Source organism: Aphelocoma coerulescens, chromosome 1A (genome assembly GCF_041296385.1).
Source record: "Aphelocoma coerulescens isolate FSJ_1873_10779 chromosome 1A, UR_Acoe_1.0, whole genome shotgun sequence".
In the NCBI taxonomy this organism is placed as follows: domain Eukaryota; kingdom Metazoa; phylum Chordata; class Aves; order Passeriformes; family Corvidae; genus Aphelocoma; species Aphelocoma coerulescens.
Window position 1 is genome coordinate 8,911,404 of NC_091014.1, and position 16,112 is coordinate 8,927,515.

Consider the following 16,112-nt stretch of genomic DNA (forward strand, 5'->3'; position numbering starts at 1 on the left):
CTTGGACTTGTTTGTCAAGCTAAGAGACCCAACATTTTAGAAGCTTCGTAGTTAGGGATCGGTGTGCCCCAGACCCCAAGGTCCTCTCCAGAACACATTCTGTAAACCAAGATAGAACCAACCGTCCAGGGGAAGGATCCTTGGGGAGGGGGGCTCACTTGAGCCTCTCATTGGGGAATCTTGGATAGATATGCTAATTAGTAAAACCTATAATGTTATACCTAATGTTGGGGACACAAACACACACACACACACTCGGTGGGGCGCATCTCGATGCATATGACCTGGACGTGTGCACCTAAGGATCCTTAAAATAAATACCAAGGTAAAATCTCTTTTCCCCTTCTAACCGGGTATGATTCTTGATTTTAAGACCAGGAAAAGGCATCACTCCCACCACAGCCCCTTTGGCCCAGCTTGTGGAAGGAGGAGAACACCCTCCTTGCTCCCTTCTCCCCAAACACACCCACCCACTTTGTTCCCCTCTCCTCTGCCCCCAGCTGCAGAGACCTGCCCTGTCCCTTGCCCCAGCTCCAGTCTCTCATCAGCCCCTTCCACAAGGACGTGTGCTCTCAGTGGGTAGGACTTGATCTCTGTGTGCCATTGAGCCTTACGGCCTGACCGCACAGCTTGTGTGGCCTCTGGGGCGATGCTTGGATTCGGGGAGAAGCACGGCCCCCATGGCTTCTTGTTGCACAATCCACCCAGGGCTAGATTGGCCAGGGCCAAAACTATTGCAGGTGGTCAAACTGTGGGTGTGGCTGTGAGTTTTGGTGCATGTGCAAGTGTGCTGTGTGTCTGAGGAGCATGCTGGGAGAGGGGAAGGGCAGAACCTACAACCTACAGTTGCTACTGAAACACTGTGGTGTAGCTCAGGTGCTGGTTTTAACTGGTCAGTAGTATGCAACCCCACTAGGATGGAAATTGAAAACAGTGTTCCATAAGAGCAAGCATGGCCAAATGATCTGGATGTCTTTCTGGCACTGAGCTGTTCTTTCAGGCCTTGAAAACAGGGGAGCTCTGATAAAGTAACTGAGCACCTGGTTGGTATTAACTCTCCTTTGCACTGTCAATTCCCCTTCTTTGGGAATACCTCACCCTGCGGGCTCTGTGTCTCTCCTAAGCCTGTTCGTATTGATGTGAGTGTGCTTTTCATGCCCATGCCATCTGGCACTGGTATTACACCAGAGTTGTTCCTGCCACTGCGGTTCAAGGTCTCTCCATTTCTGCATGAAAGTCTCGTCTCCTTTGTTACGGACACTGCACTCCTTAGGAAGCTGAGAAATACATTTGAACATAGTGGGAAAAATGTTGAAGTGGAAGTGTTGCGAAGATGTGTGGCCAGTTTCACAACATCTTTCCTGTGGAACTGCTGCAGGCTGAATGGAGCAAGTCCTGCTGTCAGATGTGCATTCGGAGAAAGCAGGTTTGAATGAAATGAGTCACAGCCAGAGAACTGTCAGCGCATATCAGTAGTATCAGATACAGGTTTCTGTAGCCAATTGTCCTTTGGATTTACTGAAGAAAACCCCTTCCCGGTTTAAATCCTGGACACTGAAATCCACAGAAAACTCACATTTGCTCCAAGCGTGAAGCCAAGTCACTTTCTTCCTGCTTCCTTCATCAGTGGAGCCCAAACTGAGTTAGAATTTAAAACTGTGTTGTTCTCTGTACAGCTGCTACCAGAGAGGATGAGCAGAAGTATCAGGACAACCTGCTGGTGTCTTCTCTGGCCATAGACATCTGGGCTGTAAGATGTACTGAAATAATTTATCTTGCCTCAGCGTTGCCGTGTTCATGTCCAGAGAATGGCCTGTTGTCAGAAGCCTTTCTGAAGACGCAGTTAGTTGAAAATTGCAGGTGCGGGTGCTTGCAACTACTCTAACATTTTGTGCATCCTTCTGAGGGAAGCATAGTCTGAAATGAAGAAGTGGCAGTATTTTGAAGGCAAGTGCAATAGAAGGAGGGTAACTTGTTTGGAAGGGTGGGGATAGCACTGCCTATCATTTCACAAAGCATTCTTTGAGAAGGGAAGAGCTGCGTGCCTTAAGGTGCTAATCATGATCAGCATGTTCCATTCTGAACACCTGGACATGCTTGCAAAATACAGGACATGCCTCCATCCAGGCTGGAAAGAAGGAGCCCACTGCTGCAGGGTGGAGTGGGTTCCTTTGTGCAAGTCAGCACAAGTCCCAAAGCCTTGAGGTGGATTGGAAGGTAGAGAGCTTCTAGACACAAGCTATTGCCAGAGTGTTTGGTTGGTGTTGCCTGTTCCTCAGAGTGTGGACTAATCTCCACTCTTCATTCCCCGTGACTGTTTCCTTCCTAAGGAAGATTCGCGCCTTTCTGATTGCAGGTCGTGTGCTTATGCAGCTAAAGGTAGCTGGGAGGCTGCTGAGCTGAGGTGAGCTGAGCTGGTAGGCTAAGTGGAGCAGTAAAAGTCATTCACAGTCAGTGAGTGAGTTGACCTCAGGTCCTTCAAATAATGCAGTCCAAGAAGATTTTGCCAGTATTTCCACTGGAAGCCTACCACAGGTCTCTTGCTTTTTCTGTGTTTGACTGGCTGGTAGATTGGGAGGGACAAGAGGGTGTGAAATGCTTGACCAGGGCATGAATGAAATGGCTTTTTTCTTTAGTTGGTCCTAGGCGTCTCAACCTGAAGTTCTAGGGAGAGAGAGTGGGAGTGGCAGAGTTTGTTTAAAGCTGCCTTTTCTCCAGGGTCAGCAAATGAATAGGCTCTTTACCACTCTGGGTCTGGTAGTGTGGGCTTTCTGAATAGCTTTAGCTACAGGTGAGTTTATAAAACACCTCCCTCAGAACAGACTGGAGGTTTTCTCTGTCTGCTTGACAGTCAGGTGACTGGAGGTCAGAAGAAATTTTTCCTCCCGTTCTGCATCTTATTTACTCATGTCCCAAAGGTGAGCACTGTGCTTGGCCATGAAGCTTGTCATCAGAAGACATTTAAAAGGAGCAGGGTGACATAGGCTGCTGAAACAGAGTAGCCTGTGAAATTCCTGACTCTCTCGTCTTTCTTTGTGGCGCTGCCTGTGAATGACTGATCAGTGGCTGCTGTGATCCTGTCTTCCTCTGCTTCCCTCCCTGCTGGGTACCACTTGGGACATGGAGCTGTTCAATGGCGACCTCATCTAGATGGCAGAATTTATAAGGAGCTGGTTGTTGGTTTTATATAGGATGGTTCAGAAAACTGTGTTTTCTGAGTGCACCCAGCTCTTGTGTCACGGCTGGACAAGGGAAGGGCGATCACTCAGACATTCTGTGTTTTGTCAGCCCTCAGCTGATAAAGAGTATTTCAGAGATCACCCAAGAGGAATTTGAGTAGCCCAAGGGAGCAAAAAGGGACCTCCTGCTGTGCTGTGCTGTGCTCAGCATCAGAGAAACTCTTCCCAATAAACAGCACCATCGTAGCCAGTAGCAAGGATCTCCAGTCAGAAAAAAGCAAGGGAGGAGGTTTGTACTGAGGATGGCGTCTAAATGCAGACACGTCTACATCCCTATACAAAATAGAGTTCCTCTCGGAATGGCAAGAGAGAAGCCAGTTGCTGCAAGTGTCAGGAGGAGCACATCTTTATGTGGCATTGAGGGAGAGCACATTAGAGTGGAGTGATCTAAGCTTCAGGAGTTCTGTGTTTTGAGGACTTTTCTTTTTCCTTTTCCAAACTTGTATTTCTTGTTACAGTGGCTTGTCCATTTCTCAGCCAGGCTATTGATCAGCCACATCTAGCGTAAGAAGTAGTTTGGATGGTTTTTTGTGCTACTGTGCAAACCATCAGTTGGATGTATGTAATCTTTTGTCAAACAATAAACAGATCTTTGAAAGTGTTCCTAAATTCAGGAGAGAAACCCTCCCAAAAGGGTTTATCTCACAAAAGATGTGTGAGGCAGGACAGTATTGGTGTAAAAGAAGGGTAGGCCTTAACATTGGATGACGTTTAAACTTCCTGTGCATCATTCAAGCAGCCTCTAATTCTTGCTTTCTCACTAAACCTGTAACTAAAAATTAGCCTGTATTGTATGACAGGCTGTGGCCAAAGTAATAAATATTATTGTTAATAGTAAAGAACATCTGCCTGCAATCATCAGTAAAAGCCTGCACCTATATAGAGAGCGTATCGGGGTCCTGTCACCCATATTTGTATTTGAGAAGGGTTTGTGTGGGAGGGTGCTTGTGCCTGCTTTGTACAGGGAAGCCCTGGGGTTCCCAGGTTCACGACTGATGGGTCTGCACTTTGTGTCTGTTGAGGCTCTGGGTGCCCAGGGCCATGATGAGTTCCCGGGCTGGGGATGGCGGGTGGGGCTGGCCTGTGATGCGCTCTGGGGCCTGTGACACCACAGGGGCCGTGTCACAATGGGGGCAGCTAGAAAAGGCCCCGTTGGTTGCCGTTGCCCCCAGTAGAGCCTGGGCAAGCGGTGAGTGCACACAGGTGGTGGGGAGGCCGGGCTGGGGGAGGGCTGGGGCAGAAGCGCCGGCAGCCGGGGCGTGTGTTCTGTCCCTGCATGCAGGGCCCAGCCCCTGGCGGGAGCGCCTTGCTCCGGCTCGGTGCTCGCTGGGGCAGCGGTGCAGGCCTTGCCTCCTGCCAGCTGCCGGGGGCCCTCTCCTTCCTGCTGCCACATCCCTGTGGCTCCTGCCCCGCACCGGCTGCCTCCATTCCGGCCCTACTGAACCCCTTCTGTGTGTCCTCTTGCAGACCATGGCTTTATTGTCATTGCTCTTCGTGCTCGTGCAAAGCCTGATCCAGTACCCCCAGCCAGCTGGGGATGGGCTGGATGAGGCCACGCACCGGCGAATGCAGGAGCGGGAGGAGCTGCTCGACCGCGAGATGGCTCGGCTGCTGCAGGAGCTGGAGCAAGGGCCCCCGGAGCAGCAGGATGAGGGCTGGGGAGCTCTGCTCTTTGGTGCCCTGCAGCAGTGGCCATTCTGGGCTCTTGCTGGACTCCTGCTCCTCTTGGGCCTGTGGTTTAGCTGCAGGAGAAAGTGCCGTGAAGCCAACAGCAGCGGCAAGGACCAGAGCTCCTGCAAGACCCTAGGAGAGGAGAGAGGAAAAGAACAGCAAGAAGACACTATTGATTCAAAGGAAGATGGAGAAAACCATAATATGACCGTGGAGGCAGATGACAGCGGTAATGAAAATGAAGGAGAAGGCAGTCCTGTGGCTGCAAATGAAGGAGAGGAAGATGATGCCAGTGAAGGAAATGAAGATGTGAAGGTGAAGGAAGACCAAAATGTGAAGAATGAAGATGCCTGTGACTTAAAGAAAGATGAAGGACGGAGTGGTGGGAATGTGCCAGGAGGCAACACTGCTGAAGGAAAGGAAGAAGAACCTGGCAATGTTGCTCGAGATAAAGAAGGCCATGCTGAAGCAAATGAAGGAGAAAACAAGGATGTGCAGGTGGAACAAGACCATGATGCTGAAAAGAAAGAAGGAGGAGATGGAAATGAAGAAAAAACCATTGATGCAAATACGAAGGCAGGCAACAATGATGATGTAAAAGAAGGTCAATACGAGGGAGATGGAAAGGGAGAAAATGCGGATCTGAAGGTGGAGGAAAGCAGTGATGCCGGTGAGCAAAGAAGCAGTGATTGGACAGGACAGGAAGACAGCAGTGATGGTGGGAATGCAGTAGACCATTGCGGTTTTGCTGCAACTGAGGAAGAAAAGAATGACGTTGGAAACGAAGAAGGCAATGATGGAGACAAAGATGAGAAAGGCAGTGCTGCCGATATGAAGGGAGAAAAGAATGAAGATGGAAATGGAGAGGAGCACGGCAACGTTGCTTCAACTGAAGAAGGTGCTGATAAAGCAAGTGAAGGAGACAGCAACAATGTGAAGGTGAAGGAAGACCGGCATTCCAGTGAACACAGAACCAGTGATCAGAAGGGGAAGGATCAGGAAAACAGGGATGCGAATGTGAAAGGCAAGAAGAATGAAGATGGAAAAGAAGAAGAAGGTGGAAATGTGGCTGCCAGTGAAAAAGAAGGCCGCGGTGATGGCAAGGACAAAGGCAGCCGTGGTGGAACTGAAGAGGAAGAAGACACCCGGGACGTTGGGAATAAGCGAGGGATCCTTTTAGTGGATCGCATACAGTGTCCTGTCGAGGACGTAGAGAGAGGTCGCTCAGTGGCAGCGGAGCTGATGGAGAGCTTCACGCGTGTCTTTACTGACAGCGTGAGCAATAGTTTCTACCCGGTGCCTCAAGAAGCCATCGGGGTGGGCAGTGCCTTTGAGGGTTGGAGTCCCCGTGAGCAGGATGTGGTGTACCGCATGCTGGTCCCACTGAATCCCCCGCTGGGACACGCCTTCCACCTGGAGCTGAACAGTGCCGGGCAGATGGCAGCAAGGACCTTCTGCGTCCGTGTGGAGCTGGTGTGCACGTGCGAGAGGGAGCAGCTGGGCGAGAAGCTGTTGTGCTTCCTGCACCACTCGCAGAAGGAGCTGCGGCGGAAGCAGAAGCCCAGCCTCCTAAAGACACTCTGCACCGGCTCCTACCTGGACGTGGAGAAAACCTCCCACTGGTTCTACAAGCTGGTGAGATGCTCGTGGCTGCATTTGCCTCAGTCGTACTCGTGGCACTTGGTGTTTCAGCCCTGCAGCCGGTCCTGCCAATTCCGGCTGAGCAAAGGCAAGGAGAGCCTGATGGTGGAGATGCTGTTTGGGGTGCGCCACGGGGACTCCGACATCTTTGTGGTCAGCCAGCCCACAGAGGCCCAGAAAGGCGGCTCCAGCAGCTCTGTCAGCAGCCGGCCCGCCAAGGCCGAGTCCATCGCAAGCACAGCGTGGCCTGAGACGTACGCTGTGGCAGAGGCAAAATTCTTCCAGCACGTGGCCAGGCAGGTGCCGTGTGAGAGCTTGCACCTGAAATGCCTGCAGCTCTTCACCTACATCCTGAGGGGCACAGGTTTTTCCAGCTCGACCTGGAAGACTGTGGTCATGCACGTGCTGACCACCGTACCGCTGTCCAAGTGGCGCAGGAGGGAATTTGAGCGGCGGCTGTGGGACATCATGGCATACCTGCGCCGCTGCCTGCAGTTGAAACGCCTGGAGCACTTTGTCCTGGGCAACAAGAGGCTTCCTGCGGAGATCAGCTTGCCGCCGGCAATGCGAACGGTCGAGCCGCTCAACCTCTTTGAGCACCTGGCCCGAGATCCGGCCGCCCACGCGGAGGCGATGCAAGCTTACGGTCAGCTGCGATTCCGCCTCTGGATGCTGCTCTCCAGCCACTGAGAGGAATTCCCTGCACAGAGCTGTGCTGGGGGGGCTCACACCCGAAGGCAGCCACGTGAGCACGGCATCATTCTTGCTTTTTTCACTGGCAATCCTGAAGCTGCTTTCCTGCTCCCATGGATGGAAGATGCTGTGGCACATGGATTCACCGTGCAGACACACATCTCTGCGTTGCCTTGCCCTTCGCCTTCCAGTCATGACGGTGCTGTTGCAATATTGCCCAAAGTCTGTAAGGCAGAAACTGGCTCCACCTGCACATCCTCACGGAAGACACTGATGCTGAGAGGTTGCCTGGCATGCCTGGAAGACCAAAACCGAGCCTGTTAGAAAATTAATGTAGTTTTTTCAGTGACCTGTATGTACTTTATAATGGTTTTGTAAAGATGTAGTTCATCTCAGTCTGTGGAAGTGAAGATAATAGTTTTAACTCACTTTACCATAGGAGAATAGGTAGTCCAAGTTTTCGTAATAGGAACTAGTTTCATCATCATCACGTCAAGAGGTCCTTTAGGATTGTTAGTGTGAGATTATTTCCCAGTTACCCTTAGTTTAGGCAATTGAGCTACTCTGGTATAGCTGCCCTTCAGTAATATCTACATATGTATGTTTGAAGAAATAATAAAAGGAGAGAAGTTTCTCAAATTGCCTGAAAAGTGTCCTTCTTTGTATTTAACCCAATGGTTCTTAGAGAATGTCCATCCATTGCAGCTACCTGAAAAAATGACAAAGTGACTCAAGCGGTGATTGTGTCCAGCAGTCACATCTCGGTATTGCATTTCTGCAACACTCTAGAGCCGGGCTATTAATTTTGTCTCATGAATGCAAGCAGAAGTCATGATGGTTGAAACAGCTAAAATATTAATTAATCCTCCCAGTGCTGCTTAAAACCTGCCCCTCCTCATTGAGAGCATGGGAAAGAAAGCTGCTGTGGCCCACGTCAGAGAGGGAAGTCCTCTGAGGGGCCAGGAACAAGCAGGCAAGAGTGAGGAGAGCAGGCAGGGACCTCCCAGAGGAGGATCGCTGCCAACAGCAGAACTCGCTGTTCCACTGAGAGGGAACTGTGCTCGCTGAGCTCCCTGCCTTTTGCTTCCTCTGCTGGGCAGGCACTGCTCCTGATGCCATGAAGATTTTTTGCCTTTTCTTTTATACCCCTATTATACCTTTTACAACTTCTGTATTCTTAGTGGGTTTTGCCTACATTCTTGGACTTGTTTGTCAAGCTAAGAGACCCAACATTTTAGAAGCTTCGTAGTTAGGGATCGGTGTGCCCCAGACCCCAAGGTCCTCTCCAGAACACATTCTGTAAACCAAGATAGAACCAACCGTCCAGGGGAAGGATCCTTGGGGAGGGGGGCTCACTTGAGCCTCTCATTGGGGAATCTTGGATAGATATGCTAATTAGTAAAACCTATAATGTTATACCTAATGTTGGGGACACAAACACACACACACACACTCGGTGGGGCGCATCTCGATGCATATGACCTGGACGTGTGCACCTAAGGATCCTTAAAATAAATACCAAGGTAAAATCTCTTTTCCCCTTCTAACCGGGTATGATTCTTGATTTTAAGACCAGGAAAAGGCATCACTCCCACCACAGCCCCTTTGGCCCAGCTTGTGGAAGGAGGAGAACACCCTCCTTGCTCCCTTCTCCCCAAACACACCCACCCACTTTGTTCCCCTCTCCTCTGCCCCCAGCTGCAGAGACCTGCCCTGTCCCTTGCCCCAGCTCCAGTCTCTCATCAGCCCCTTCCACAAGGACGTGTGCTCTCAGTGGGTAGGACTTGATCTCTGTGTGCCATTGAGCCTTACGGCCTGACCGCACAGCTTGTGTGGCCTCTGGGGCGATGCTTGGATTCGGGGAGAAGCACGGCCCCCATGGCTTCTTGTTGCACAATCCACCCAGGGCTAGATTGGCCAGGGCCAAAACTATTGCAGGTGGTCAAACTGTGGGTGTGGCTGTGAGTTTTGGTGCATGTGCAAGTGTGCTGTGTGTCTGAGGAGCATGCTGGGAGAGGGGAAGGGCAGAACCTACAACCTACAGTTGCTACTGAAACACTGTGGTGTAGCTCAGGTGCTGGTTTTAACTGGTCAGTAGTATGCAACCCCACTAGGATGGAAATTGAAAACAGTGTTCCATAAGAGCAAGCATGGCCAAATGATCTGGATGTCTTTCTGGCACTGAGCTGTTCTTTCAGGCCTTGAAAACAGGGGAGCTCTGATAAAGTAACTGAGCACCTGGTTGGTATTAACTCTCCTTTGCACTGTCAATTCCCCTTCTTTGGGAATACCTCACCCTGCGGGCTCTGTGTCTCTCCTAAGCCTGTTCGTATTGATGTGAGTGTGCTTTTCATGCCCATGCCATCTGGCACTGGTATTACACCAGAGTTGTTCCTGCCACTGCGGTTCAAGGTCTCTCCATTTCTGCATGAAAGTCTCGTCTCCTTTGTTACGGACACTGCACTCCTTAGGAAGCTGAGAAATACATTTGAACATAGTGGGAAAAATGTTGAAGTGGAAGTGTTGCGAAGATGTGTGGCCAGTTTCACAACATCTTTCCTGTGGAACTGCTGCAGGCTGAATGGAGCAAGTCCTGCTGTCAGATGTGCATTCGGAGAAAGCAGGTTTGAATGAAATGAGTCACAGCCAGAGAACTGTCAGCGCATATCAGTAGTATCAGATACAGGTTTCTGTAGCCAATTGTCCTTTGGATTTACTGAAGAAAACCCCTTCCCGGTTTAAATCCTGGACACTGAAATCCACAGAAAACTCACATTTGCTCCAAGCGTGAAGCCAAGTCACTTTCTTCCTGCTTCCTTCATCAGTGGAGCCCAAACTGAGTTAGAATTTAAAACTGTGTTGTTCTCTGTACAGCTGCTACCAGAGAGGATGAGCAGAAGTATCAGGACAACCTGCTGGTGTCTTCTCTGGCCATAGACATCTGGGCTGTAAGATGTACTGAAATAATTTATCTTGCCTCAGCGTTGCCGTGTTCATGTCCAGAGAATGGCCTGTTGTCAGAAGCCTTTCTGAAGACGCAGTTAGTTGAAAATTGCAGGTGCGGGTGCTTGCAACTACTCTAACATTTTGTGCATCCTTCTGAGGGAAGCATAGTCTGAAATGAAGAAGTGGCAGTATTTTGAAGGCAAGTGCAATAGAAGGAGGGTAACTTGTTTGGAAGGGTGGGGATAGCACTGCCTATCATTTCACAAAGCATTCTTTGAGAAGGGAAGAGCTGCGTGCCTTAAGGTGCTAATCATGATCAGCATGTTCCATTCTGAACACCTGGACATGCTTGCAAAATACAGGACATGCCTCCATCCAGGCTGGAAAGAAGGAGCCCACTGCTGCAGGGTGGAGTGGGTTCCTTTGTGCAAGTCAGCACAAGTCCCAAAGCCTTGAGGTGGATTGGAAGGTAGAGAGCTTCTAGACACAAGCTATTGCCAGAGTGTTTGGTTGGTGTTGCCTGTTCCTCAGAGTGTGGACTAATCTCCACTCTTCATTCCCCGTGACTGTTTCCTTCCTAAGGAAGATTCGCGCCTTTCTGATTGCAGGTCGTGTGCTTATGCAGCTAAAGGTAGCTGGGAGGCTGCTGAGCTGAGGTGAGCTGAGCTGGTAGGCTAAGTGGAGCAGTAAAAGTCATTCACAGTCAGTGAGTGAGTTGACCTCAGGTCCTTCAAATAATGCAGTCCAAGAAGATTTTGCCAGTATTTCCACTGGAAGCCTACCACAGGTCTCTTGCTTTTTCTGTGTTTGACTGGCTGGTAGATTGGGAGGGACAAGAGGGTGTGAAATGCTTGACCAGGGCATGAATGAAATGGCTTTTTTCTTTAGTTGGTCCTAGGCGTCTCAACCTGAAGTTCTAGGGAGAGAGAGTGGGAGTGGCAGAGTTTGTTTAAAGCTGCCTTTTCTCCAGGGTCAGCAAATGAATAGGCTCTTTACCACTCTGGGTCTGGTAGTGTGGGCTTTCTGAATAGCTTTAGCTACAGGTGAGTTTATAAAACACCTCCCTCAGAACAGACTGGAGGTTTTCTCTGTCTGCTTGACAGTCAGGTGACTGGAGGTCAGAAGAAATTTTTCCTCCCGTTCTGCATCTTATTTACTCATGTCCCAAAGGTGAGCACTGTGCTTGGCCATGAAGCTTGTCATCAGAAGACATTTAAAAGGAGCAGGGTGACATAGGCTGCTGAAACAGAGTAGCCTGTGAAATTCCTGACTCTCTCGTCTTTCTTTGTGGCGCTGCCTGTGAATGACTGATCAGTGGCTGCTGTGATCCTGTCTTCCTCTGCTTCCCTCCCTGCTGGGTACCACTTGGGACATGGAGCTGTTCAATGGCGACCTCATCTAGATGGCAGAATTTATAAGGAGCTGGTTGTTGGTTTTATATAGGATGGTTCAGAAAACTGTGTTTTCTGAGTGCACCCAGCTCTTGTGTCACGGCTGGACAAGGGAAGGGCGATCACTCAGACATTCTGTGTTTTGTCAGCCCTCAGCTGATAAAGAGTATTTCAGAGATCACCCAAGAGGAATTTGAGTAGCCCAAGGGAGCAAAAAGGGACCTCCTGCTGTGCTGTGCTGTGCTCAGCATCAGAGAAACTCTTCCCAATAAACAGCACCATCGTAGCCAGTAGCAAGGATCTCCAGTCAGAAAAAAGCAAGGGAGGAGGTTTGTACTGAGGATGGCGTCTAAATGCAGACACGTCTACATCCCTATACAAAATAGAGTTCCTCTCGGAATGGCAAGAGAGAAGCCAGTTGCTGCAAGTGTCAGGAGGAGCACATCTTTATGTGGCATTGAGGGAGAGCACATTAGAGTGGAGTGATCTAAGCTTCAGGAGTTCTGTGTTTTGAGGACTTTTCTTTTTCCTTTTCCAAACTTGTATTTCTTGTTACAGTGGCTTGTCCATTTCTCAGCCAGGCTATTGATCAGCCACATCTAGCGTAAGAAGTAGTTTGGATGGTTTTTTGTGCTACTGTGCAAACCATCAGTTGGATGTATGTAATCTTTTGTCAAACAATAAACAGATCTTTGAAAGTGTTCCTAAATTCAGGAGAGAAACCCTCCCAAAAGGGTTTATCTCACAAAAGATGTGTGAGGCAGGACAGTATTGGTGTAAAAGAAGGGTAGGCCTTAACATTGGATGACGTTTAAACTTCCTGTGCATCATTCAAGCAGCCTCTAATTCTTGCTTTCTCACTAAACCTGTAACTAAAAATTAGCCTGTATTGTATGACAGGCTGTGGCCAAAGTAATAAATATTATTGTTAATAGTAAAGAACATCTGCCTGCAATCATCAGTAAAAGCCTGCACCTATATAGAGAGCGTATCGGGGTCCTGTCACCCATATTTGTATTTGACAAGGGTTTGTGTGGGAGGGTGCTTGTGCCTGCTTTGTACAGGGAAGCCCTGGGGTTCCCAGGTTCACGACTGATGGGTCTGCACTTTGTGTCTGTTGAGGCTCTGGGTGCCCAGGGCCATGATGAGTTCCCGGGCTGGGGATGGCGGGTGGGGCTGGCCTGTGATGCGCTCTGGGGCCTGTGACACCACAGGGGCCGTGTCACAATGGGGGCAGCTAGAAAAGGCCCCGTTGGTTGCCGTTGCCCCCAGTAGAGCCTGGGCAAGCGGTGAGTGCACACAGGTGGTGGGGAGGCCGGGCTGGGGGAGGGCTGGGGCAGAAGCGCCGGCAGCCGGGGCGTGTGTTCTGTCCCTGCATGCAGGGCCCAGCCCCTGGCGGGAGCGCCTTGCTCCGGCTCGGTGCTCGCTGGGGCAGCGGTGCAGGCCTTGCCTCCTGCCAGCTGCCGGGGGCCCTCTCCTTCCTGCTGCCACATCCCTGTGGCTCCTGCCCCGCACCGGCTGCCTCCATTCCGGCCCTACTGAACCCCTTCTGTGTGTCCTCTTGCAGACCATGGCTTTATTGTCATTGCTCTTCGTGCTCGTGCAAAGCCTGATCCAGTACCCCCAGCCAGCTGGGGATGGGCTGGATGAGGCCACGCACCGGCGAATGCAGGAGCGGGAGGAGCTGCTCGACCGCGAGATGGCTCGGCTGCTGCAGGAGCTGGAGCAAGGGCCCCCGGAGCAGCAGGATGAGGGCTGGGGAGCTCTGCTCTTTGGTGCCCTGCAGCAGTGGCCATTCTGGGCTCTTGCTGGACTCCTGCTCCTCTTGGGCCTGTGGTTTAGCTGCAGGAGAAAGTGCCGTGAAGCCAACAGCAGCGGCAAGGACCAGAGCTCCTGCAAGACCCTAGGAGAGGAGAGAGGAAAAGAACAGCAAGAAGACACTATTGATTCAAAGGAAGATGGAGAAAACCATAATATGACCGTGGAGGCAGATGACAGCGGTAATGAAAATGAAGGAGAAGGCAGTCCTGTGGCTGCAAATGAAGGAGAGGAAGATGATGCCAGTGAAGGAAATGAAGATGTGAAGGTGAAGGAAGACCAAAATGTGAAGAATGAAGATGCCTGTGACTTAAAGAAAGATGAAGGACGGAGTGGTGGGAATGTGCCAGGAGGCAACACTGCTGAAGGAAAGGAAGAAGAACCTGGCAATGTTGCTCGAGATAAAGAAGGCCATGCTGAAGCAAATGAAGGAGAAAACAAGGATGTGCAGGTGGAACAAGACCATGATGCTGAAAAGAAAGAAGGAGGAGATGGAAATGAAGAAAAAACCATTGATGCAAATACGAAGGCAGGCAACAATGATGATGTAAAAGAAGGTCAATACGAGGGAGATGGAAAGGGAGAAAATGCGGATCTGAAGGTGGAGGAAAGCAGTGATGCCGGTGAGCAAAGAAGCAGTGATTGGACAGGACAGGAAGACAGCAGTGATGGTGGGAATGCAGTAGACCATTGCGGTTTTGCTGCAACTGAGGAAGAAAAGAATGACGTTGGAAAAGAAGAAGGCAATGATGGAGACAAAGATGAGAAAGGCAGTGCTGCCGATATGAAGGGAGAAAAGAATGAAGATGGAAATGGAGAGGAGCACGGCAACGTTGCTTCAACTGAAGAAGGTGCTGATAAAGCAAGTGAAGGAGACAGCAACAATGTGAAGGTGAAGGAAGACCGGCATTCCAGTGAACACAGAACCAGTGATCAGAAGGGGAAGGATCAGGAAAACAGGGATGCGAATGTGAAAGGCAAGAAGAATGAAGATGGAAAAGAAGAAGAAGGTGGAAATGTGGCTGCCAGTGAAAAAGAAGGCCGCGGTGATGGCAAGGACAAAGGCAGCCGTGGTGGAACTGAAGAGGAAGAAGACACCCGGGACGTTGGGAATAAGCGAGGGATCCTTTTAGTGGATCGCATACAGTGTCCTGTCGAGGACGTAGAGAGAGGTCGCTCAGTGGCAGCGGAGCTGATGGAGAGCTTCACGCGTGTCTTTACTGACAGCGTGAGCAATAGTTTCTACCCGGTGCCTCAAGAAGCCATCGGGATGGGCAGTGCCTTTGAGGGTTGGAGTCCCCGTGAGCAGGATGTGGTGTACCGCATGCTGGTCCCACTGAATCCCCCGCTGGGACACGCCTTCCACCTGGAGCTGAACAGTGCCGGGCAGATGGCAGCAAGGACCTTCTGCGTCCGTGTGGAGCTGGTGTGCACGTGCGAGAGGGAGCAGCTGGGCGAGAAGCTGTTGTGCTTCCTGCACCACTCGCAGAAGGAGCTGCGGCGGAAGCAGAAGCCCAGCCTCCTAAAGACACTCTGCACCGGCTCCTACCTGGACGTGGAGAAAACCTCCCACTGGTTCTACAAGCTGGTGAGATGCTCGTGGCTGCATTTGCCTCAGTCGTACTCGTGGCACTTGGTGTTTCAGCCCTGCAGCCGGTCCTGCCAATTCCGGCTGAGCAAAGGCAAGGAGAGCCTGATGGTGGAGATGCTGTTTGGGGTGCGCCACGGGGACTCCGACATCTTTGTGGTCAGCCAGCCCACAGAGGCCCAGAAAGGCGGCTCCAGCAGCTCTGTGAGCAGCCGGCCCGCCAAGGCCAACTCCATCGCAAGCACAGCGTGGCCTGAGACGTACGCTGTGGCAGAGGCAAAATTCTTCCAGCACGTGGCCAGGCAGGTGCCGTGTGAGAGCTTGCACCTGAAATGCCTGCAGCTCTTCACCTACATCCTGAGGGGCACAGGTTTTTCCAGCTCGACCTGGAAGACTGTGGTCATGCACGTGCTGACCACCGTACCGCTGTCCAAGTGGCGCAGGAGGGAATTTGAGCGGCGGCTGTGGGACATCATGGCATACCTGCGCCGCTGCCTGCAGTTGAAACGCCTGGAGCACTTTGTCCTGGGCAACAAGAGGCTTCCTGCGGAGATCAGCTTGCCGCCGGCAATGCGAACGGTCGAGCCGCTCAACCTCTTTGAGCACCTGGCCCGAGATCCGGCCGCCCACGCGGAGGCGATGCAAGCTTACGGTCAGCTGCGATTCCGCCTCTGGACGCTGCTCTCCAGCCACTGAGAGGAATTCCCTGCACAGAGCTGTGCTGGGGGGGCTCACACCCGAAGGCAGCCACGTGAGCACGGCATCATTCTTGCTTTTTTCACTGGCAATCCTGAAGCTGCTTTCCTGCTCCCATGGATGGAAGATGCTGTGGCACATGGATTCACCGTGCAGACACACATCTCTGCGTTGCCTTGCCCTTCGCCTTCCAGTCATGACGGTGCTGTTGCAATATTGCCCAAAGTCTGTAAGGCAGAAACTGGCTCCACCTGCACATCCTCACGGAAGACACTGATGCTGAGAGGTTGCCTGGCATGCCTGGAAGACCAAAACCGAGCCTGTTAGAAAATTAATGTAGTTTTTTCAGTGACCTGTATGTACTTTATAATGGTTTTGTAAAGATGTAGTTCATCTCAGTCTGTGGAAGTGAAGATAATAGTTTTAACT

The 16,112-nt window shown here is 51.0% G+C and overlaps 2 protein-coding genes across 2 annotated transcripts; both read left to right on the forward strand.

Annotated features, from left to right (window-relative positions):
* The first annotated feature begins 5,741 nt into the window (after positions 1-5,741).
* Positions 5,742-7,241, forward strand: LOC138104806 (inositol 1,4,5-trisphosphate receptor-interacting protein-like 1). The gene has a single exon (XM_069003996.1). The coding sequence runs from the start codon at positions 5,742-5,744 to the stop codon at positions 7,239-7,241; it is 1,500 nt and encodes a 499-aa protein (XP_068860097.1).
* A 6,942-nt stretch (positions 7,242-14,183) lies between these two features.
* On the forward strand, positions 14,184-15,683 carry LOC138104812 (inositol 1,4,5-trisphosphate receptor-interacting protein-like 1). Its single transcript, XM_069004002.1, has one exon. The coding sequence runs from the start codon at positions 14,184-14,186 to the stop codon at positions 15,681-15,683; it is 1,500 nt and encodes a 499-aa protein (XP_068860103.1).
* The last annotated feature ends 429 nt before the right edge of the window (positions 15,684-16,112 follow it).

Bases quoted from the DNA above. Each gene is read 5' to 3' on its own strand.
- LOC138104806 (XM_069003996.1), top strand. From the start codon at position 5,742: ATGAAGGGAGAAAAGAATGAAGATGGAAATGGAGAGGAGCACGGCAAC.
- LOC138104812 (XM_069004002.1), top strand. From the start codon at position 14,184: ATGAAGGGAGAAAAGAATGAAGATGGAAATGGAGAGGAGCACGGCAAC.